At 31.8% G+C, this 24,320-nt stretch overlaps 1 protein-coding gene across 1 annotated transcript; it reads left to right on the forward strand.

Moving 5' to 3' along the window:
- Positions 1-4,933: 4,933 nt before the first annotated feature.
- LOC145575483 (uncharacterized) lies at positions 4,934-22,031 on the forward strand. The gene is made up of 6 exons (XM_081633349.1): positions 4,934-5,844; positions 5,882-6,052; positions 6,275-6,431; positions 6,795-6,899; positions 7,239-7,476; positions 21,566-22,031. Exons 1-6 carry the CDS (start codon positions 5,092-5,094, stop codon positions 22,029-22,031), a joined length of 1,890 nt encoding a protein of 629 aa, XP_081489475.1. The 5' UTR covers positions 4,934-5,091.
- The last annotated feature ends 2,289 nt before the right edge of the window (positions 22,032-24,320 follow it).

The following is a 24,320-nucleotide window of genomic DNA, read 5'->3' on the forward strand; positions in this document are numbered from 1 at the left end:
CTCCTTCCTTCACCGACTTCATCTTCTTGATCTACTCCTTACTTACCTTTGTCTTCTTTTCAAGCTGTTTCAATGGAGACTTAGCCCACAACAATAACACCATTCTAATAGTCGAATGAAATAAAAATTCTAAGAAAAAACAAGAGAAATAAAGGCATGGTTAGCTCGAAAGAATATGTGTGCTTCCCCTACTACATACATTGATATCTCCATTAAAACTGAGCTTTCCCTTCTTAAATTGCTTGTGAGATTTTAACCTCCATTAATGTTGAAGCAAGAACTTAAAAATTCATGTCAGGTGTACAAACAGTGAATCAATTGTTTTTTTTTTTATTATTATTTTTGTATGAAAAGTCAAAGCAATTTAATTACCCAATTGCCTAAAAATAGGTAATAAACTTTTATTTCTCACATATATTTTTTTGATGCACATTTTTTCATATCAATAAGAGTGGTACCCAGTTGATCTCCTTAATAAACATATATAGTTGGTTTATCTGGGGGTATTATCGTCTTTTCACATTAAAAGGTAGGAGCACATGCATTTTTAAAATCATACCCCAATGGATGGCAAGTTAACTTTTGCTACATTATTGTAACATCAATACCCAACTACTTCTTCCTTCATTCTTCTTCTTCCTATATTAAAACTAACTTGTTCTTCTACTTCCATTGAAACTGATTTCTTCTTCTTCCTTCCGCAATCTCCACCTTTCCACCAACACCACCATCTTCGGCGGCTTAACCTCCAAATAAAACGAAAACCCTATGAAAAGGGTGTTATTAAGGGCATGGTGAACCCCTAAGGATAGAGTTGGCCTCGCCTTCCATTAAAATCCTCCATTGAAGCTACCATCACCATCTCCGAAAATCAAAAAATTAAACGAAAATTCTAAGAAGAAAGGGAAAAATTAATGGCATGGTGAACCCCTAAGGGCAAAGGTATTCTCCACCTCCATTGAAGCTAATTTGAGCTTCAATTTATCCATTAAAGCTCCTGAAATCATCCATTAAAACTTAATCTTGTAGCATATGGCAATTTGTGAAACGGATAAAATGGATGTGCAGTAGCTAACTTGAGTTATAACCGTGAGTTAACTTAATGTAATGAATGTTGACGGATGAAGTTAACTTACGGATGAAGTTAACTTCTGTTATTTGCTATATTAGTGTCATTGTCAACTACACATGCAAGTTGTAGTAAAGTACACTTCATCTTACTAGTATTTCACACCCTACTAGGCTAATAATATCATTCTTAAGTAATAATCTTATGCATAATAACCAAAATATTTAGCAACTTTTAAATATATATGATAAATCAAGCAGCAAAACAACATATTATAAACTATGTCTATAGAATAATCTAATGTAATTCAATCTAGGTTTGGAGATTCAGAAGTATTAGAATTGGATTCTACTAGCTCTAAATTGAACTGTCAGAACTCTTCATTGACCAATAAATATCACATTTTAACATGTCCTAATTCAAATTAATTGAGGCCAATCTATTGGCTTGTCTCCCATCAAGAATACAGGCTTATAAACATAAGGAATCCAAGAAGAAGTAACATAACAATATTTACAGCTAGTTAAGCCTAGAAATTCAAAGCTTATACAAATAATACAGAAAATTCCAAACTAAAACCTTCCAAAACCCCACAAAATTACGAACTAATAACCCATAATAATAGTACAAAGGCAAAATTGGCCTCAACACTCTGAACAATGGCTTGGGTGCACCCAGCACCCTGTACCTTGCGTAGTAGCCAAAACTCCACAAATTAATGACTTGGGTGCAAAGCGTACCATAGTGAGTTTTCCGGCCACCATTCTCGGGCACAGCCGATGAAATAAATTTTAAATTTTTCGATTTGCATGCCAAAAAATGTCTCACTAAGGTTTCGAGGGTCACTTTGGGGCTTAAGGATCAAAATTGAGCTCAGAATAAGCAAAAAAAATAGCGTAAATGACTCAATTTGGCTTAAAAACAATGACACGCAAATCGAGATATTTTATATACGCAAAACGAGTCACTTACGTTAGTTTTTTGCTTATTTTGAGCTCAATTTGGACCCTTTAGAACCAAAATGACCCCCAAAACCTTAACGAGAAAATTTTTGGCACGCAAATCAAAAAACAAAAATTTACTCTATCGGCTCCGACGAGAATTAAAGATGCTTTTTGCACCCAAGTTATTAGTTTTTAGTGTTTTAGCTACTACGCAAAGTACAGGGTGTTGGGTGCACTTAAGCAATTGTTCAAAGTGTTGAGGCCAATTTTTCCTAGTACAAACAGAAGAAAAATTATTAAATTAAGGAAAAAAATTACTTGATGTGTGAAGTAAGAGTACGATTCTTGATCTCTTCAATTCAAAACTGATGAAGAATCCCAATTACAACAAAAATCAAAGAAAATTGGTAAGATATTAGGGTATATAAAAATGAAATTCGGTTAAATTATTATCCCAAAGCAACAAATTGTAAAAAACAGGAAGAATATTTACCTGAATCGACGAAAGTGATGAGTGGAAGATAATAATAATTCACAATATTTCAAGAAGTTATTCGCTAAAATTTCGTGAGAGGCAAATAAACTGATTGAATTGTAAATAAGTTTTCAAATAATAAAAGTAGCGTAGGGAAAAACAGTAGTATACGTAATAATGAATAGTGGGGTGGTTTGATTGGCAGTTAGGGATATTTTTTTATTTGTAACCCGCTTATTTTTCCTAAAATTTAAAAATTACGGGCAACAATATAGTCACATGCAGCAGAATTGACTTTCTTGACACTTTTTGGTGTTAATAATTACATCGTCTCAAAAAAGCGTCAATAAATAGCGAAATATGAATTCGTATATTAATGTTGAAGGCACAACGTAGAAGCAATTGTGTCGATGAAATACGAAAATTGTAGCAGTGAAAATAAAGAACAATACATCTTTATTTACAACTTTGCCACTAGATTAACAATATTTAGTTTATCTTGGTGAAAAACTTGGATTTTCCCTATTAATAGAACTGAAAAAAAATATACTCTCACCGTTTTTATTTAGGTGTTCAATTTGACTTTGGCACTATTCACATGCACCGCTTTGACCAATGTTTGTAATTTATACGTAAGATAAATTATAATCAATGAATGCATGTTAGAATCGTCGCAAAACATAGTTTACAAATATCATCTATTTATAATTTACACTTATGGATAATTAAAGATATCATTAGTCAAAGTTGTGCGATGGCAAGTGTGCCGGTACAACTGGGGCACTTAAATAAAAATAGTGGGAGTAACAATTAAAAAGTTAGTTGTTATGAAATAGAGAAAATGATAAAGAATAGATCTAATTCATTCCATCTAAGAGGGAGATGTATATAATGTACATGAGCTAGAGTTTTCTTGGAGAACACTGAAACCCTAAATTTAGATATAATGAACATCCACAATATTTCATAATAACACTTCCTTGGATGTCCATTATCGAAGATTATGCCTCGTTAAAATCTTAGCTTACTAGGAAAAACCATGTGGGAAAAAAACCTAATGAACAAAAAAAAATGTACAACATTATTCGTAATACGCCCATGATATTGCCTCATTAAAAACCTTACCAAGAAAATACAATGTGAGACAAAACCATGGTTAAGGGAAAAATAGTGCAACGCGTAGTTCTGCCCCTGATGAATACATATGATGAGATCTTCTAGTGAAATGAATCCAATATGGTTGGGTAACTACTCACATGTAGCAGAATTCTGTCCATTTCTTGATAATAGATCCTCCCAAATTGAACTTGAATCTTCAAATCTTCTCGTGAACAAGTGAGGCATCTTCATTTCACCATATTTATGATAATAGTACACGTGTTTTCATCTTTATCATCGAAATCTTTGTTTGAAGTTTTTTTCAAACATTAAACTTATGCCTTCTTTCGGAGGTCTTATCATGTACTATAAAACTAATTTAATGATCAATATTTCATCAAAAGTTTGTTAATAATAATTCGATGGCAACACGTGATCCTAAATTTGTTTATGGCTCTTATGGATCATAAGGATAACATCCTCTCCACATAAATATCTTGTTGTTATTCTGTAGAAATTTCAAATTGATTTGAGATTTCAATAATCTTACTAACTTCTACTCCCACATGCTCAAACTTTAGGTTGAGATGTCAATAATTAGTCATAAACAGGGTCGTAGCAAAGGCAGGGCAGGTGGGGCGACCGCCCTGGGCCCCCGAACCAAAAGCCCAACTTCAGTTTAATGCAAAGGCCCCAAAATAATTATGTATTAAAAAAAAAAGGAAGAAGCGTATAATTGTATAAGCAAAACATTGAATTTCATAAATTCAATAGCCATATTTTTCGATGTTTAACCTTCTTCCTTCCTAATTTTTCTCCCAAAATATTCACTTTCCTCGGTGAATTTGATTAACCCAAAAAAAACTGCCATAAATTCAATTCTATCCCCTTTTTTCGATAAATTTATTTTTCAATATGTATCTCAATTCAATTTTATCCCTTCTCTACATAATTATGATAAACGATAATTTTATCCTTCAATTTTTAATGGAAATTTATCTAATTATATATAATTCTCTTTGTAAACTCTACTTTATTCATCTAAATCTTTTCTTTCTATTAAGTTTTCATCTGTACAATTTCTTTCAATCAAGAATTATAAACTTGGGGGAAAAATATCTAAGTCATTTATTGGTAGTTGTCTGGTTGAATTGGTTGTTTAATTGTGCTAATTGCTTTGACTAGCTCGACGAGAGCTACGAGTTCATCATTCATCAGAATGCTACGGAGTAGTATGCTAAGGTTATTTCTTATCTAACTTTTTAATTTTGTACTTTTTCATTCCTAAATCATAATGTAATTATGTAATTTTTATTTTTATTTAGTTAATTTTACTAATTTTTTTTGTTTCAATTGTTTTGTATTTTTCAGATTTGATTACTTGAAATGACATTTGTTTGGAGTGCAAATTGAGCGTACTAAGTCTTTTGTTCAATTGATTCAATAATCAGGTGTTTTTGTTCTATTCTATACTTATTAGTTTATTATTGGTTTTGTTTGAAAGAATGTTGCCTAGAAAATATTTATATGGTAATGATAAGAGGAAAAAAAGAAAACGGACAGAAGAGTTAATAGAATCTCAAAAGGGTGCCATTGACAAATTTTTTACTAAAGTAGTACAAGTAGAAGAGTCTTCTAATGAATTGGGTGAAGATGAAAATCATGAACAATTTAATGAGAATATAAATAATAAAAATCATGATAATGAGGCAAATGAGCCTAATGAGGATGCGACTAATATGAATGAACCAACGAATGTACCAAATACATCTGATGTTAATGATGTTGGCAATGATCAAGTAGTCCCTCCTTTAGATATTTATGATCCTAAAAATTGGGGTAATCTTGACATTAAAGGAAGGGATATTTTGATAGAAAAAGGACCTATTAGAGATTTGAACCTTGTGTTTCCAATTGATAACAAATTAAGGCATTTTTCATATGCCTATTATACTAAGAAGTTGAGTAATGGTGAGACTTTTGATAGAAAATGGTTGGTTTACTCAAAATTAGCTGATAAAGTATACTGTTTTTGTTGTAAATTGTTCACATCTCAAAATAACAAAACTTTTTTAGCAAGTGATGGTGTGAATGATTGGAAACATCTTGGTGAGAAACTCAAATTACATGAGAATAGTTTTGAGCATATGACTAATATGATCACTTGGTATGAAACAAGAGTGAGATTAGAAATGAATAAAGGCATTGATAAAGACTTGCAAGAGTCAATTTCAAAGGAAAAAGAGCGTTGGAGGCAAGTGTTAATTCGAATAGTTTCTGTTGTGAAATGTCTAGCTAAAACTTTATAATGATAGTAATGGTAATTTTTTAGGTTTAATTGAAATGATAGCTGAATTTGATTTGGTAATGCAAGATCATGTTAGACGAATTCAAAGCCAAGAAATTCACAAACATTACCTTGGTCCTCAAATTCAAAATAAGTTTATTTCTCTTTTATCTCATGGTGTTTGGACTTCAATAATAAAAATAATAAAAGAGTCAAAATATTTTTCTATGATCCTTGATTGTACCCCTGATGTGAGCCATCAAGAACAAATGACTTTGATAGTAAGATGTGTGAATGTATCAAGTGATAAAATCAAGATAGAAGAATTTTTTTTAGAATTCTTAAAAGTAGATGATACTTCTGGTTTGGGACTTTTAAATGTATTGTTAGATGTATGTAAGTCCCTTGATTTGGATATTGATGATGTGAGGGGGCAAGGTTATGACAATGGCTCTAATATGAAAGGGAAACACCAAGGGGTTCAAAAGAGATTGCTTGATATTAATCCAAGGGCTTTATATATGCCATGTGCTTGTCATAGTCTTAATCTCACTCTTTCTGATATGGCATATTCTTGTGTTAAAGCTATTTCTTTTTTTGGAATTGTACAACGTATATACACATTATTTGCATATTCTACTAAAAGGTGGAAGATTTTAGTTGACAATGTCCCGAGTTTCACTGTCAAATCTTTGTGCAATACTAGATGGGAGAGTCGGATTAAGAGTGTTAAAGCTATAAGGTTTCAATCTCCTCAAATTAGATAAGCTTTGTTGGAATTGTATAATTCTAGTGGTGATGACGCTAATATTGCTAAAACAAAAAGTGAAGCCGAAAGTTTGGCTAATTATCTTGCAAGTTTTGAATTTTTACTTGGCATGGTAATTTGGTATGACATTTTATTTGCTGTTAACATTGTGAGTAAAAAGTTGCAATCTAAATCCATGAGTATTGGAGCTATAATGAACGAAGTGCAAGGTATGATCACATATTTTGAGAAATATAGAATTGAAGGGTTTGAATCTAGTTTGAATACTGCCAAAATCCTTGCACTTGATATGGATATAGAGCCAACATTTCCAACAAAGCGTCACATCACTAGAAAAAGACAATTTGATGAGAATGAGAATGACGATAATGATGAGGAAATACAATCACCCGAGGAATCTTTTAAAGTCAATTATTTTTTGGTGGTTGTTGATATTGCAATAGCTTCTTTAAAAAAATAGATTTGAGCAATTGGAGGTGTTTGATAACATTTTTGGTTTTTTATTTGATTCAAATAGGTTGAAATCATTGGATAATGACAATTTAAGAAAATCTTGCACAAGTTTTATGACTACCTTTACTCATAATAATTTTCGGATGTTGATGTAGATGATCTTTTTTCTGAATTGAAAGTGTTACAAATGACTTTGCCAAATGATTTGATGTCAGCATTTGAAATCCTTGAGTTTGTCAAAGCTGCAAATTGTTATCCAAATGTTTCTATTGCCTATCGAATCCTTTTAATTATACCGGTGACAGTTGCATCTGCTGAAAGAGGTTTTTCAAAGTTAAAATTACTAAAAACCTACTTGAGATCTTCAATGTCACAAGAAAGGTTGAATGGTCTAGCTACTTTATGTATAGAAAAAAAATATGTTAGAACATATCAATGTAAAAACTATTATTAGTGACTTTGCTTCTAGAAAGGCTCGTAGAAATATTTTTATATGAACGTTTCGGATGTTGATTTCAATGTTTTATCTATAGGAAATTTGATGTTTTTAAAGATTATTATGCGTAATAAAACATGTATTTTTTTGCCCACCCAATTTTTATTTTATTTTAAAATACTATATGTGAATTAGGGCCCCAATTTATGTCTTCGCCCCGGGCCACCGAAATTTCTGAAACGGCCCTGGTCATAAATACTATTCAAGAGTGTGATAAAATCATCAAATATTGTGATACATATAAACTTTGCAGGGCTATTCATATAAATCCGCCATGTATTAGTTCTTCATTAATAACTCTTCATGTATGATTCATAACATGCTAATAGAGCAACAATGTATACTTGTGCAACCATTAGCCCAATGGTGTTTAAATTTCCTCTTATAAGCTTTCATAAAAACTTGCAAATTATTCGTATTATGTTTGGTGTGCATATTAATTTAGATAATAAAGTTCTAAAATGAAAACAATCGTAGATAATGTAACATGATATGTAAGCTAAATAATGGATAAAGCAAAATTGATATAATGGTAAAGTATTAAACAAATACATGTGATGAATTATGCAATGTCTAAGCCTAATATATGCAAATAATTATTAGACTCATAATGCAAAACAATGTACAATGTGAATTTTATTTTATCCATATTTCCTTGGACTTCTGATCCATAATTAATTTTTTTTTTTTTAGAAAGAATAGATCTACTTCATACATCTAAATGGAGATATATATAATGTACATAAGCTAAGGTTTTCTTGGAGAACTCTTAAAATCCTAAATCTAAAATGTTTCGAAAATCCATTTATAAATATAATGAGCATCCACAATATTTTATAACAACTTAACGTTAGAGTGAACCCAACCAATAACTATTTAGCTCGGTTATTGGGAGAGAGAATGTAACACCCCAATAATTCTCTCTTTAAAACCTATTGGTGGTGTTTTGGCTACTATGAATAGTTCAGGATGCTCAGTGCACCTAACCCATACTTCAGGGTGTTGCGGCCAATTTTACCTTTTCTTTGTATCCTTAAATTCTCTCCAAACTTATTTAACTTTTTTATTTTACAGAAATATATCCAAATAAATCATATGTGATGTGTCATAATAATAAATAATTATTGCCTACGACACTTAGCAAAATGTTGGAACGCCTTGTCTCATGATCTGGTTAAAAGTTTAGCTTTATATATTAGTTACTAGTTTTGTGCTTGAGCGATGCCTAAACAGATGATAAAAACTTTAGGATAAACTTTTGGCTTGAATATGAAATATAGTCTTATAATCCTTTTTTATGATGCAAGATATTTAGAGTTACGATATCATATAATAGTGTAATTTTTGTAGTTTTGTTTGTTGATAGATATCTATAATATTATTGACTTGAAATTATTTTTATTGAACTTAAATTATTTTATTGAACAAAAAGTATTTTTACCGAACTAAAATTATTTTTATTGATTGAAACTTAATTTTACTAATTCACCATTAATTTTTTAAATAAATTAAATATATTATAAATTAACCTTATTTTGAAGAACTTTTTAAAATGAATTTTATGATGGAAATAAAATCTGGTATAAGATATTTATTTAAAACTATGATTTATTTTGTATATATGAAATATTAGAAGTATATCGATAATAAAACTCTATACAATATTTTTGTCTTAAAAATTTAATGTATCAAAAAATCGCTTACTTGGCATTAGGGATGGCAACGGGTCGGATCTGGACCCGGATCCAGATCCGTTTTTGTATTAAGGTTCCAGATCCGACCTGGATCCTTCGTGTCTGGAAAATGGAGATCCGAGTCTGGATCCGAGTCCAAAACGGGTCCAATATATTTTGCCTAATTTTTTTGCAATAAATGTAATGTTTGGGTCAAAAAATGCATTTCAAACTTCTGTCGGGGGTTATTAAGTTCAACCTAAATTATAGTTATACAATTAATCTAAAAACACAAAGTAACCACCTCATACACTTGTATTCTGAAATAAAAAATATAAACAACGCAAAAAGTACGATGTTACAAATGAGCAAGTGAAAAAACAACGATGATGTATCCGATATGAACATCCAAAATTCATCTCTTGAAAAGGCTAATCTTTATCACTACTAACATTATCAACATTTTTAATAAAAAAACCAACAATTTTAATTTTTTTTTAATTGGAAAATTAAAAAACGGGTAAACGAATCTGGGTCTAGGAGCCAGACCCGAATCCAGATCCATTTTTTTACAGCAGAATCCTAATCAGACCCGGATCAAACTGGTCCAAATTTTGAAGACCCGGATCCGTGAGAAACGGATCTGGATCCACGGATCTAGGTCGGGTCCAAATCCACTCTTAGCATCATATGTATGTGTTACGATAATACCTATTAGCCCCCTATGTGGCGAGACACTTGGCAAAAATAAAACTAGAATGCCAAGTGTTGTTGTCTTGTAGCCTGGCTGTGAGACCAGCTTTATTTATTAGTTAAATGATATGAAATTAGATTAGCTTTAATTGTCTTTCAACTTCATAACGTTGGGGTTTTCAATGCTTTTAGTTTTATAAATACCTTTATTTTTCTTTTGTTAAATATATTGATTTCATATTAGTTTCATAACTAGATTAGTGCTTGGTGATAACAATAAAAATTAAATTTTTTTCATAATTTATTTGTAATATAATATAAAAATGAGGCAACTCATGTGGAATAAACAAATACAATGCATATAAGAAAGATGAAATAATAAGGCAAAATTTGATAAAACTACAATTGGGGAAAAAAATTATATTTGATTAGTTGTGTTGAAAATATTTAAAATAAAGTGTACATTACATTATATATAAATGATTCATGTTATTCCCAATAAAACTATACAATGTAGATGTGTAGGGAATATTTCAAGCATCCCACACTTGAGCCCCACTATGATCATACACTTAAGTATGGTGGCGTCTAAAGGGAAGGAAGCTAGAGCAAAAGAGTCGCCAACAAGTTTTAGGAACTTGTAAACCGTTCACAGGGTAAAGGTTACACCCTTCACGATCCATGAGATCGCTAACTCCATAGTGGTCTGGAACCATGACTGGATATTCGGGGATGAAGGTACAAATCCAACCTAAAAGAGATTGAACCTGCCCTAAAAATAGGCCTCTACTTTATTCTTCTCATATTCATGTGCGCTTTCTGACTAACATACAATCAATATATTAACCCTAAACCTGTTTAATCTATGTTGGTTGAATATTAATGCACAAACAAATCTATTATTGGCGATCATTTGAATTAAAATCACATTAGCCTAAATAAAATTATTAATTATCTTATTAAGCGTGATTTCAAGTACAAATTCCCTTTAAACCTACAAGAGAGGCGTGACCAAGCAATAACAATAATATCAAGCAACATAATAATATTGACACAACAAATCATCATCATGATAATATTCAATCTCAAAGCATAATAATATTAGCAAGATCCTGGCATGATACTAACAAGATTAATAATAAATCCTAGCATGTCACTAAACATTAAAATTCAAATCTCTAGCCCTAACATGACACTTACATGGTAGAAGAAAAAAAGAAGCAACCTAAACATGATACTAGAAAGCAATAAATACCATTCTAACATGAAATCAGGAATTGAAATAATCTAAGCACGCTTTCTACAAAATAAAACAATAAAATTACTTACTTTGTTGCCTCATATCTCTTTCTATCAAAACAATACACACGTTAGTAATTTCAAGGAAAATATTAAATCAAACAATTAATTTAAATAATTGAAATAGAGATTTGGGACCAAACCCTCAGAAGTATCAACCTTTCACGTCTAGGGCAAAGGCAACTTCGACCTTGGTTAGGGGCGTCTAAGACTCGTGAATGCGGTATTGTATTTGAAAAGGGAAAGCTTAGAAAGAGGGAGAAAGATCAAGCTTCTAGCTTTAAGAGAGAAGAGAATAGAATATGATTGTTGGTCCTTGAAAACAGGGAAATAACGCCCCTATTTATAGAGAAAAACATCCGAAAACGATTAAAAAATAATCAGAATTTGACTCGAAGTAAAACAGACCCTATCGCAGCGCGATAGGCTCTCCGCAACGCGATGGCTTGTTTAGGATAAAAATCCTGTACGGAGTCCTTTTCCTAATATAATTAGGTAATTAGACTCCCTAATCATCTAAATTAAAATCAGTTTTATCTTTTAAAACACTTGTTTTATTTCAAATTGAATTCTTCATCTTTTCTAAATAATATAAAAGTATAATTATTAATCCTAACTTTATTAGAATTTAAAATAACCTTTTAGATTAATCTAGAAAATTAAAGTAATTCCTAATAATAACTTTAGGAATGATAATTAATGAGCCCCCCACTTGATCATTGGGTCATATAAATTCATTTTGGGCCCAATTTAGTATTTTGGTCATAACTTCCTCATTATTCATCGGAATTGAGCTTATAATATATCGATGAAAATTTCTTTTCAAACCCTATCCAACTACAATATTATTGGACCCATATCATGGACCAAACTAAACTGGACTGGACATTTTCATAAACAGGGTATGAAAAGAAATATTTTCAAAAATAGAAAGAAGTATTTTTATTAAAAACAGAGAGATTTACGAGACTCTTTCACATTTCACCTTACCCGATATCAATAACATGAAAGATATTCATCACTGGGTTTGGTTTTTGGGGAGACACAATCAGGTGTCTACAAGATATCTTATGGCTTTTTATAAATGAATTAATCTAGTCTCAAAATAAATACATATATTATACAACGTACTTCCAAAATTAAGCCAAGTAATAATTTTTTTTTTAAAAAAACTTACAGCTGACATCACATATTTTATTGGCAAGATTTTTTTATTTTATTTTTTTTTAATGATAACTTCACATATGTCAAAAATGATCGATGTAATAGATTTTTTAAAGGAAAAAAAATGTTATATAGAAGTTGGTAAAATTATTTCAGAAATATTTGACAGAAAACTCACTCAATTATTATTATTTCATAAAAATTCAAATCAACACCAGAAATAGAAATGTTTCTTTTTTCTATTGAACCCCACTATTGTACAATTATATAATGGTAATTTAAATGTTAATATTGTACTTTTGGCCCCCATTATTTTATATTCTCCATCATATTTCAACCTTTTAAATTATAGCAGTTTATTCTTTCTTAATTAAAAGGTCTCAAAATCTTGTGTAATTATTTTATGTAAATAGAATACGAAATAAAAAGAAATAGAGTTATCATAAAGATAATATATACGATTAGGAATAATATATTATTATAGTTGTATTATCCAAGTATACCAAAAATAAATGATTTCTGCTAAAAAGGGAAAGGGGAGTTTTGAAGGAAAAAAAAAAGCATCACGAAGTGACACGTGTTATTCTTGGTGTTTGTTTTAGTATTATGTTATTAGTTATTGTTTTAATTATGCTTAATTTAACTGTCTTGATTAGTCTAGATTTAATTAGAAAAACTTTTGTATACACCCGGTTTACACTAATATTAGTGTACATCGAACAATATAAGGGTAACTTTTAGCTAATTTTAGGGTAACTTTTTGCCTTTTTTTGGGTAACTTTAAACATAATACAATTTTTATATAAATAGACAACAAGAAAAGTTTTGTAAAGGTAATTTAATTACATTCAGGCGTAATTTCGCTAACGCTTCCAGTTCTAAAAGAACGGGGTGTTATAACATCTATTATAAAGATAGCCTAAAGTGATCAAAAGTTATCCCTAAAATAGATAAAAGTTACCCTAATATGCATAAAAGTAACCCAATACAAATAAAAATTATCTACGCTACTTAACTTCAATTGGCAAAGTCAAGTTTTACCTAGGTCTAAAAGTTAAATTTTAAGTCATTCAAACATCCAAAATAAGTTGTTTTAACCTAAGCGCAAACTAAGTGATGAAATAGAAATAAACAAAAGAACATAAACTTAGACAAATCAATTACATTCAAAAGCAAAGGCAGAACAACCCTTATCGGCCAAATTGAAATCAAACTAAAACCAATTTCAAAGTACTTAAACAATCAACTAACAACAAAGGCTTACAAGCCCAAAGGTTGGTTTCTAAACTCTCAATTCCCAACCAATCGTCACATAGATCAAATAAACAAATAGATGAACCTGCAAATTACAACAACGTTCCACAATCAGTGGGGAGCAACTAGCAGTTCTCCAATAGAAGATTCCAGACTTAAATTAATAGAAAGAAACCACAATCACAAACAACTTGTAAACTCAAATAAAATCACTTAAAACCATCAAACCATAAAACTATAAAATATTTCGCAATAAACTTAAAATAAGATATTGATATTAAAACACTTAATTTCATTCATAATTTATATAAGCTTCAAAATAAGTAATAATTTTATAGTGTCAACATTTCAAACTCAAAACATTCAAAACACTAGAACTGGCATGGAGGGAACGCTAGTGGCCCCACAATCCACTTCCTAAGGTTTGTCAGGACGAACCCCCGGTCATCTCGTAGAGACCGTGTCTAAGATTGGCCAACTCCCGGTTATGGGTAGATACCTATAAGGTCTTACACACCCCCGGACGACAACAATTAACCCAGGTTGAGCTACCTAAAACTCGCAATCCAGGTAGTTAACATGTTCATTAACCATCAGGAAGCAACTCGGCCTCACAACCGACTATGGCCCCACACACAATTCAAAAATCACTTAAAATACTTAATATAATATATTTCACTCAAAAATCTGCAGAGAAGCCCAAATGGTCTTACACTCAATTCAAACTGCATAAGAAAATCATATTTCTTAAATTCAATTGAAACTCCATTTCAAAACACACTTCAACATAATAAATCACAAAAGGTATCATCTGAGTTTGGGAATATAATTAATTATCGGAGTTCAATAATTAAGTGCATTCACAACTCTTGGCGAAGTAATGCTAAAGACAGTGTTATTCTTCTCTAAAGCATTACGACGTCAACAATACAATTACAACTCACACATATTAAAATACACATCAAAGTATTTTACTTTAGGGGTTTATAATACTCAAAAATTCACACATCATTTATTTAAAATATAATTCAACTAACATATAATAGTTATAATAAAAATTCCATAAATTCATTTTATAAAACCAAAAATCCAAACTAGAATTTCATAAAACAACCAAAACAGGCAGCAACATGTAACCCCGACAATCATCATAAAAACCCAACCAAACATGCTTCAAATGCGAAATAAAAATTAGGGTACATACACATACTCAATAGGCAACATATAAACTCAATTTGGACTCAAAATTCATGACTTAACATGCTTAAATAAAATCACAAACACACAGCCCCTAGTTTAATTATAGCAGCACCATCCACACAAATCACCCCAAAGACCCACCTTAATCATGAAACTAAGCTTAGCCCATTAAAGTACACACCCCTAAAACATAGTAGGTCATGTCAACCATAAATTTGGGATTATATATTAGGCAAAACATATCATAAAAACTCTCTAATCACACACCTTTTGCAATGGATGGAAGCAGCTCATATTCTTAGTTTTGGACCATTAAAACAAATCAAACTTGCTTAGAATCATGCCAAATTAATTAGGTGATATCCTAACATGATACTAATTTATTTTGGGTAAGAAAATCAACCAATATAATCAGATTTATGACTTCAAATGCACGCATAACATGCTGTAACTTCAGTCGCGGATTTTAGTTTCACATGCTCAATAACAAGTCCAAAACATGCTCAAAATCAAAGTTTAACACATGGAACTTATACCTTATTATCCCTAACATGATACTAAGTGAATTTAGGCAAAAATCACAGGAAACAAATCAGTATAAGAGCCCTCAACCTCTCGCCATTCATGCTGCAAGTACAGTCAGAGATTTCGAAAGTCATGCTCAACTATAAGGCTATTACTTGCTTAAAATATACAATTTAAACATGGTTAAAATACCTACATAATCCTAACAAGATAGTCAAGGATACACACCATCATTTGACCTTAGAAAAGAAGATAAACATGCTCATAAACTGCAGGTACTACACGTCTTCTAGAAGAGCATGGACAGCAGCAATGATCATCACATACAAGGTCATTAACACATCAAAAACATCATAAAACAATTAGGTATTGATAGTAAACAAATCTAGGCATGAAGTTCATGTTTTTAACACTAAAAACAAGGCAAAATCCATCCGAAAAACTGACGTAATCACTACATACGAAAATTGAAACTAACCCTAACCCTAACATGAATTCAATCATATAATCTAACCCTAAAACCTAGCATTTCCAATCTGAGGGAAGAAAGGCTAGTTACCTCTTGAAACATGACCAAATTATAGACTAGAAAGAGGTGAGGAAAGCCACGAATTCAGCCCTTAAACCCACGCACAAGCAGCCCCTTGAAAACCCTCAAAGTTCATCTTCAATTTTGACACTTCGAAAGAGGAGGAATTTGGGCACGAATTGGAGAAGATTTAAGCAGCATATTAGGCTTTGATGTCCCCCTTTATTTGCCTTTGAAACCAACGAATAATAGAAGGGAAGAGGAAGAGATGTGCTGCGTTTTTTTGGTGAAGAAAACTGATGAAAGATAGCCTTGTTTTGTACATAAAAGAAGAAGGAGAAGAGGAGGAGTTGGGCAGCCATAATTAGATGTTATTACCATTGATTAGAGGAGGCTACTTAGGATAAAATGATCAGCCACTAGTCCCTCAAAGCTGCTGTGTAAATCAGCCTAAAATTGGCTCAAATTCACAAACAAGCCTCATAATACATCGGTTCAAGGCTCTTCTTCTGGGCTTTGATTGAATGGTTAATTTAGGATTAAGAATGGAATTAAGGAAGCTATAATAAACAAGTCTATCTTAATCTATTTAGTCATGAAAATGTTAAGGGAAAACCCGACCCATAAACAAATTTTAGTTAGCCCGAAACCAAATCGACTAGGAAAGGAATGCAACAAGAGACGAGTTGAAAACGCATTTTAAAACGATATAATAATTTTCATTATTGAAACTAAATAATAATATCAATAATAATTACAAAAGCAATAATTTAAATCACGACACAAAAATATATAAAGTTCTTATTCACAGAAAAGCGACATAAAAGAAATAAGAAAAGTGAAACCAATAATATTATTCATCTATAATGACCTAGATAATAAAAGGGCATTATAATGAGGTTTATAAATATAAAATAAAAGAATAGTTTATAAATAATATCAATTTGACAAATGAGTTGATGGAATCACCCAATACAACTTTATTTTATCGATATTGATACGATTGAATGTAAAACGTCTTTAAATTCATAGAATCATTTTATACCTATCAAATCGCACTTCAGTCAAGGAATCACCCATGATGACCCGTATCAATCGCGATAGGTTAAAGATTAAAATTACATTAAAATTAGTAACACTTACTAAATTGACGCTTAAGCTTAAGGAATCACCCTTTAAGGCTAATATCAATTCAGACATGTCAAATATAATTAAAATGATTGAAACTAAAATATAAAACCTTTTAAATAATAACTTTCAATCATTTTGTCAAAATATTAGGATTTCAAAAGCTTGGGATAACCCTTAAATCAAAATAAGGATTTTGATAACTAAATGAACATTTCAATTCAGAAATTTAAAATTAGAAATTAGGTTTAATAGGTTGAAATGCACATAAAATAGTGGTTTGAAAATATAGGGTGTTACAGATGTACAATGGTTATTGTACACCCGATTTTTTTAAAAGTGTGTGATTGAATTATGCACCACTAGTTTAATTCTAGGGTTTTGAAATCCATGATTAATATGAAAGTATAAATTATTATTGTTAATTGTTGATGTTGCACTTATTTCCTATTAAATTGTTTTAATTCTATACAAGTGGATTATGAATCGAGAAGATTTAGTTTGATTGCAATAGTATAGAAATATTTATTTTATGAATTGGGCATATATAATTTCAATATTAAAGGCTATTTTCAATAAAAGTTTTAAATCTGGTAAATGTGATGAGAGCCTCTTAGTTCTAATTATATGATTAATAAATGCAAGAGCGTGTTAATCTGATTATTCGCAATAATGATTATTAATCGTTGTGTTTTATCTCGAGGTATTAATTATTAGCGAACCTATACCCTGGACCTTTAATTATTGATATTTCTATAGTTTTATTTATTTTCGTGGTATAATTCTCACAAAAAATACTCGTTCTTGATACTTTAGATTATAATATAATATATTTTATTCATTTGCAGCTCATGCCTACAGATTTGAACCAGAAAATCAACCAACAACCTTTCCCAATTAGCAACAACGAGCAAGCACAACGTGGGGCAAGTTAAACTAGTTATTTCTAAATGATGATGGAATGTTGTAAGAACTTTTTAATGGCCATTGACAAATAATATGATTTTGTGTCTTTTAATCAAATAAAATTAGTTAATTTATTAATTAAGTTTGGATATTTTTCTTAATATGTATTCAAGAGGGTTAATTGTACCAAGTTTACCATTTATACCAATGCATTATGTATATTATATATATGCGTAGAATAATAAAATAACAAATAAATCAATTATAAAATATATAGAGAAAGTGAATCATTTCAATATAATGAACATAAGAATAAAGTACGTGTTTATTATTGAAGGTTATGGTACTATTAGCACTGTCAAAACGGTTTGACAGTTCGGTTTCAGTTCGGTTTGAAATCGGTTTGGTCTTCAATCGGGTCGGTTTGGAATCGGTTTAATTGTCTCACGGGTCAGTTTTGGTTCGGTTTAAATAGTTATCGGTTCGATTCGGTTTCGATTTATTCTTAAGCGGTTTTAATTCGGTTCGGATTGTAAACAGTTCGGGTAGTAAACGGTTCGGTGCAGACGGGTTGCGGTTTGTTAACGGTGCGGTGTAAACGGTTTTTATCCCGGTTCAAACAGTTTCGGGTTGGAAACGGTTTCGGGTTAGAAATAGTTCGGTTCTTTTTTGGTTCAGTTTATAACTGGTTCGGTTCTTTTTCGATTCAGTTTTTAACTGGTTCGTTTCTTTTTCGGTTCAGTTTATAACTGATTCGGTTCTTCGATGGTTTAACCACTTTAACGTTATTCATATCGGTTCCATTTCAAGTTTACTAAATTACGGTTCGGGTCGGTTTTCGGTTTCAAAAAATAAATTGTTTATCGAGTTGTTTGGATTCGGGCAGTTAAATGATTTTGGTTTGAAATTTGATAGTACTTGCTAACCTTTTGTGTTCACAAGTTTTATATAAAGTCGCGAATCATTTCATATTTACTATTTAGGCATCATATTCTAAACAAATTCTCATTGATTTTATAAATACATATTATGTTCTGTTTCAAGTTTAGTCATACTGATCTTACTAGTTTATTACGAAGTAGATTATAAGAGTTAGTGTATTAATGTATTATTGTGTTTACAATTAGGTTATTATATGCTTCTTATTAATAATTTATATCCATGACTAGAGGCAGTAGTGTTGCTAATAGTTTGAGGCAGGGCCTGAGCCTGCTTGTTTTGCTCTTGTTTGTAAACACTGATTATCCTTAATGAATGATTTGCCTTGCTATTTTAAAAAAAATATTCTAAGATTTCTAATATTTAATCCATTTAATTATATTCCCGTCAAAAAAAAAAATCCATTTAATTATATAAAAAAGTTTGTAAACGGTTCGATTTAAAAGCGGTTTGGTTCATAAACGGTTCGGTTTATAACCAGTTCGGTTTACAAACAGTTTGGTTTTTAAATGGTTCGGTGCAAACGGGTAGCAGTTTGCTAACGGTTCGGTGTAAGCGGTTTTTTTGCCAGTTTAAATGGTTTCGGGTTGGAACCGGTTTCGGGTTAGATACGGTTCGGTTCTTTTTCGGTTCGGTTTTCTTTCAGTTTGGTTTATATTTGGTTCGGCTTGTTAACGGGTTCGGTTCTTATACGGTTTAACATTATTCGGGTCGATTCGGTTTCGGGTTTACTAAAATACGGTTCGGGTCGGTTTTCGGTTTCAAAAAAATCGGTTTTTAATCGGTTCGGTTCTCATTTGGATCGGTCGGTTTCGGGCAGTTAAACGGTTTCGATTTGAAATTTGACAGCACTAGGTACTATAAGTAACTACAATAGCACCCTGGCTTCAAAACACCACCGTAAGAAAAATGTTGTCTTATGGTTAAGATAAGTTATTTATTAGTCACGGACAACAACAGGCACGGTAATCATTGGAACACTGACAACCTCCACTGCAAGAATCATCGGGACACGGGTTTGTGGGTTGGCATTGCCCCAGGGGAGAAACTCTAGAGCTACCGACCCCGTTTTTCCCGAGCATAGTAGCTCCAATTTCAATGCTACTAGCACTTTCTATAAAACAACAAATTACAAGGAGTTAAATAATATTAATTATGATGAAATAACATTAATTTGTCAAACATTTTCGAACTCTAGCAAGATTTGTCACATTACTCCTACCTAACAATAATAATAATTAAAAAAAAAACAGATTCTCAATTTTACCCTTTTCATTTTGACAAAATATATAATAAAAAATAAATATGAGAATAATCTTGTCTGATGTGCAAAAACTTTTAGTATAGGCTTTGGTTATCATACTTTTGTTTTTCATGAATTTTTAATTTATAAAGCCAAACAACTAATTGTACTTATGTATAAAAAAGCAAAATTAAAGCACATTAAACACATTCTTGTACACTCAAACAATTCATACTGTCTTTATTCTTTTTTACTTGATCTGTTTCTTTTATCACGCTTTTTAACGCAAAACTTTAACAATTAATAACTTTAATTCTTCATAAGTTAAAATTATAAAAGTTATAAATTATGATAGTACTTATTGAGACGAATTCAAAAAGATCCCACATGAATATGTTTTTTCTTATATATTATTCACAAAAAACGGACAAAGAAGGAGTGATAAATGGTGTAAAAGTCAAAGTGGGTCAAGTAAAAACGAACGGAGAAACTATACGAGTATTAAGAAAAAAAAAAACAAAAGATTGGTTTCACTCACCTGGATGGATACAAAACAACACTAAGACTAGAAGCAAAGAAAAAATTATAGTCTTTTCCATATTAAAAATTGTAAGTTTTTTTTTTTAAATTTGTTTAAGAAAAAATATAGGGAGAATTAAGATTTTAAGATGTAGAAGAAAGAAATTACTTTATTGGCTACTTATACTAAAACTTTGTTCTCTTATGGAAGATAATATCAATGATTCTCTTTGACATCAAAAATCGTCTTTGATATAAACAATTACCTAAATATCTTTACACAAATTTCATTGAACATTATTGATTTGGGACATTTTGGGCATTTAATTATTTATTAAATTATTATTACAAAAAAAACTATATACAAGGGGAGAAAAGAAAATTCTTTGACATTTAAATTGTCAATCAATCCATATATTCTACATTTAAATTGTCAATCAATCCATATATTCTACATATATTCTCTCTATACTAACAATTTCATTTATTTTATTTTTTTATCATTAATCAAATTCTTTATAAAAGGCGTATGTGTTGTCCACATTTTACTAAAACCCGTTTTTTTTATAAAAAAGAAAAGAAAATAATAAATTTTCAACTGTTCATTGGTTGATTGATGAGAGTTGTGAAGAGGTGATTAAAGAAGCATGAGAGGGTTCAATGGGGTTGAATGTCATTGGAAGAGTGGCTGTGGTGGGGAGAAGTTTAACAAGATGGAGTGATGAACATTGCAATAAATTAGGGAAGCAAATTGCTGAAACCGAGATCGCTTTGAAAGAAACTAAGGGGCGACCAATCTCCGATGATAGTTGAATGTAATGAACTTGAGCAACGCCTTGATGAGCTACAAGAAAAATATGAAGCTTATTGGCATTTAAGGTCTCGAGTTGTGGAGGTGACAGAAACACAACTTGCTTCCATCATAAAGCTTCGCAACGTCAAAGAAAGAACACTATCAGTGGCTTATTAGATGATGGGGGCGTGTGGAGAACAGAAGAAGAAGATATTGCAGCTATCATAAGTGGTTATTTTGAGGACATCTTTACTTCCTCAAATCCCACTAACTTAGACTTTGATCAGGTTCTTCAAAATGTGCCAACCTCAATTTCTATTTCAATGAATGACATGCTCATGAGACCTTTCACGAAAGAAGATATCCACCTGGCTCTAAAACAAATGCACCCAAACAAGGCTCCTGACCCGGATGGTATGCATGCTATTTTTTATCAACGTTTCTGGCATATTGTTGGTAATGATATAGCTAATTTTGTAACGGGGATTTTGAATGGTGACTCTTTCCCGGAGAATGTTAATAAAACAAATATGGCTCTTATTCCAAAAGATGTGCTGTTGAGTTTCGACCTATAATTAATCTCTACAATGTTGTCTATAAGCTAAGCTTGTTTCAAAATGCCTAGCTTTACGGCTAAAAGATGTGCTGAGTGAAATTATCTTCGAAAATCAGAGTGCTTTTGTTCCCATGAGGTTAATTACTAATAATGCTTTGATTGCTTTGGAGTTATTTCATACTATGAAGAAGAGAAGTAAGGGGCGAAAAGGACACATTGCCATGAAGTTAGACATGAGTAAGGCGTATGATAGGGTCGAATGGGGCTTTCTACGGCAACTGCTTTTGAAGATGGGATTTGATGGAAGATGGGTAAATTTGATAATGACGCTTGTCTCTTCGATTAAATACTCTTTTTTTTATCAATGGTGATGTTTGTGGTGCGGTGACTCCCACTAGAGGTTTACGTCAAGGTGACCCCCTTTCTCCTTATTTGTTCGTTATTGTAGTTGATGTCTTTTCTCATACGATTCATAATAAGGCTGCAAGGGGTGAGATTCATGGTGCGAAAGCTAGCCGGAAAGGTTCGGAAATCTCCCATCTTCTTTTTGCAAATTTCAGTCTCCTCTTTACTAGGGAAAACCGAAAGGAATGCTCACACATTGTTGATATTCTCAACCAGTACGAAGCAGCATCCGGTCAGAAAATTAATTATGAGAAATCGGATATGTTCTTTAGTAAAGGTGTTAGAGCTGAGCAAAAGGAAGAGATTTTGGAAATTTTGAAGATGAAGGAAGTGGAGTGCCATGATAAATACCTTGTGTAGACACCAAATTGTGTCTCCCCAAAACCAAACCCGGTGATGAATGCCTTTCACGTCGAACCATTATCGAATGAGGTGAAAGTGGTTTGGAAGTCGAGTGTTGCGGTTTAGTTTTAATTCAATTCTTTTCTCTCTGTTTTTGAAAATGACTTTATTTATTTGAAAATAGCCAAACCAGTTTAGTTTGGTCCATAATTAAGGTCCAATAATAGTGTAGTTGGATGGGGCTCGAAGAGATCTTTCCAACGATATATTATAAGATCGATTCCGATGAATATTGAGGAAATTATGGCCAAAATACTAAGCTGGGCCTGGTTAATTATTTTAAATACGGCCCAATGATCTAGAGGAGGGCCCAATATTAATTATTATTCCTAAAATTATTAGGATTAATTATAGTTTTCTAGAAGTTTCTAGAAAGTTCCTTTTAATTCTAATATTATTAGATTTAATAATTAATTATTTTTTAATAGATTTTTATTTGGAATAAAATATCGTTTTATGATGAGTGACGTTTATGTCACTCCTAAGGAGTAGTTTTAGAGTCTTTTCCGTGTTTATTTTCCCTTATTTTCCTTTTATTCTCTTGTTTTCTCTTTAATAAAGTTTCTAGTTTATTTTGGTAATTTTAAAGTGTTTTAGTTTATTTTCTTTATTTTATTAGCTTTAGTTTATTTCCGTATTTTATTTTACTTTATTTGTTTGTTTAGTTTTTGTTTTATTTTTATTAGTTTAGTTTTATGCCTCTTATTTTCCTATTTTATTTTATTTATTTCTATTTTATTTATTTTATTTTATGTCCCGATCCTCTCCTCGGTTTTCTTTGTGTGTAGGTTTGCAATCGTATTAAGGTTCAAAGCTCAAGTGTGTTCCGAGTTTCAAAGTCATATTCGCGTTCGGGTCCCAAGTTGAGTCAAATGCCAAACGAGCACAATTCACAAGCTTTCAACATCAAGCCCCTGCTGCACTCTTATCCTACACCACACCTTTCCTTATCCTACACCACACCAAAACACCAAACTTCCCTCAATTCACCATCTCCCCTGCTCCAACCTCCAACTGCCAAAACCACCAGCCATCAACAACAACCACCAACAACAGCAACAGCAGCAAACCCCCAGCATCTCCAACCACCACTCACTCCCTCACCACCTCTGCTTCCATTCGACCACCAGCAACCAGCAGTCACCACCGCAACTCACCACAGCAAACCCATCTCAACCACATCCACCTAATTACAACAACAGCAACACCACCAAAATCAGAGCAGCCCGCACCTCTTCCCTGCAATTCCCAGCCACCACCAACCACAATTCACCAGCTGCGCCACCGTTCTCACTCACCAAGAACCGCAACAGTAGCAGCCAACAAATCGCATTTCGCTCCTCCAATCATTCAATTTGCAATACCCTTCAGAGCGGACGCTCACTCCTCTGAAGCGGCCGCTCCATTCTTGGTTCAATTTCACCAATTTGAGGCAGAAGATCAGAGCGGACGCTCCGATGAGTATGAGCGGCCGCTCCGAGTTTCGCGTGTGAGATTGTAC

The sequence above is a fragment of the Chenopodium album genome, chromosome 13, assembly GCF_948465745.1.
Source record: "Chenopodium album chromosome 13, dcCheAlbu1.1, whole genome shotgun sequence".
NCBI lineage: Eukaryota > Viridiplantae > Streptophyta > Magnoliopsida > Caryophyllales > Amaranthaceae > Chenopodium > Chenopodium album.

Bases quoted from the DNA above. Each gene is read 5' to 3' on its own strand.
- LOC145575483 (XM_081633349.1), top strand. From the start codon at position 5,092: ATGTTGCCTAGAAAATATTTATATGGTAATGATAAGAGGAAAAAAAGA. The intron at 6,053-6,274 runs GTTTGGACTTCA...GATGTATGTAAG, and splicing joins TTTCTCTTTTATCTCATGGT to TCCCTTGATTTGGATATTGA. The intron at 7,477-21,565 runs GTTGAATGGTCT...TGGAGGTGACAG, and splicing joins TCTTCAATGTCACAAGAAAG to AAACACAACTTGCTTCCATC.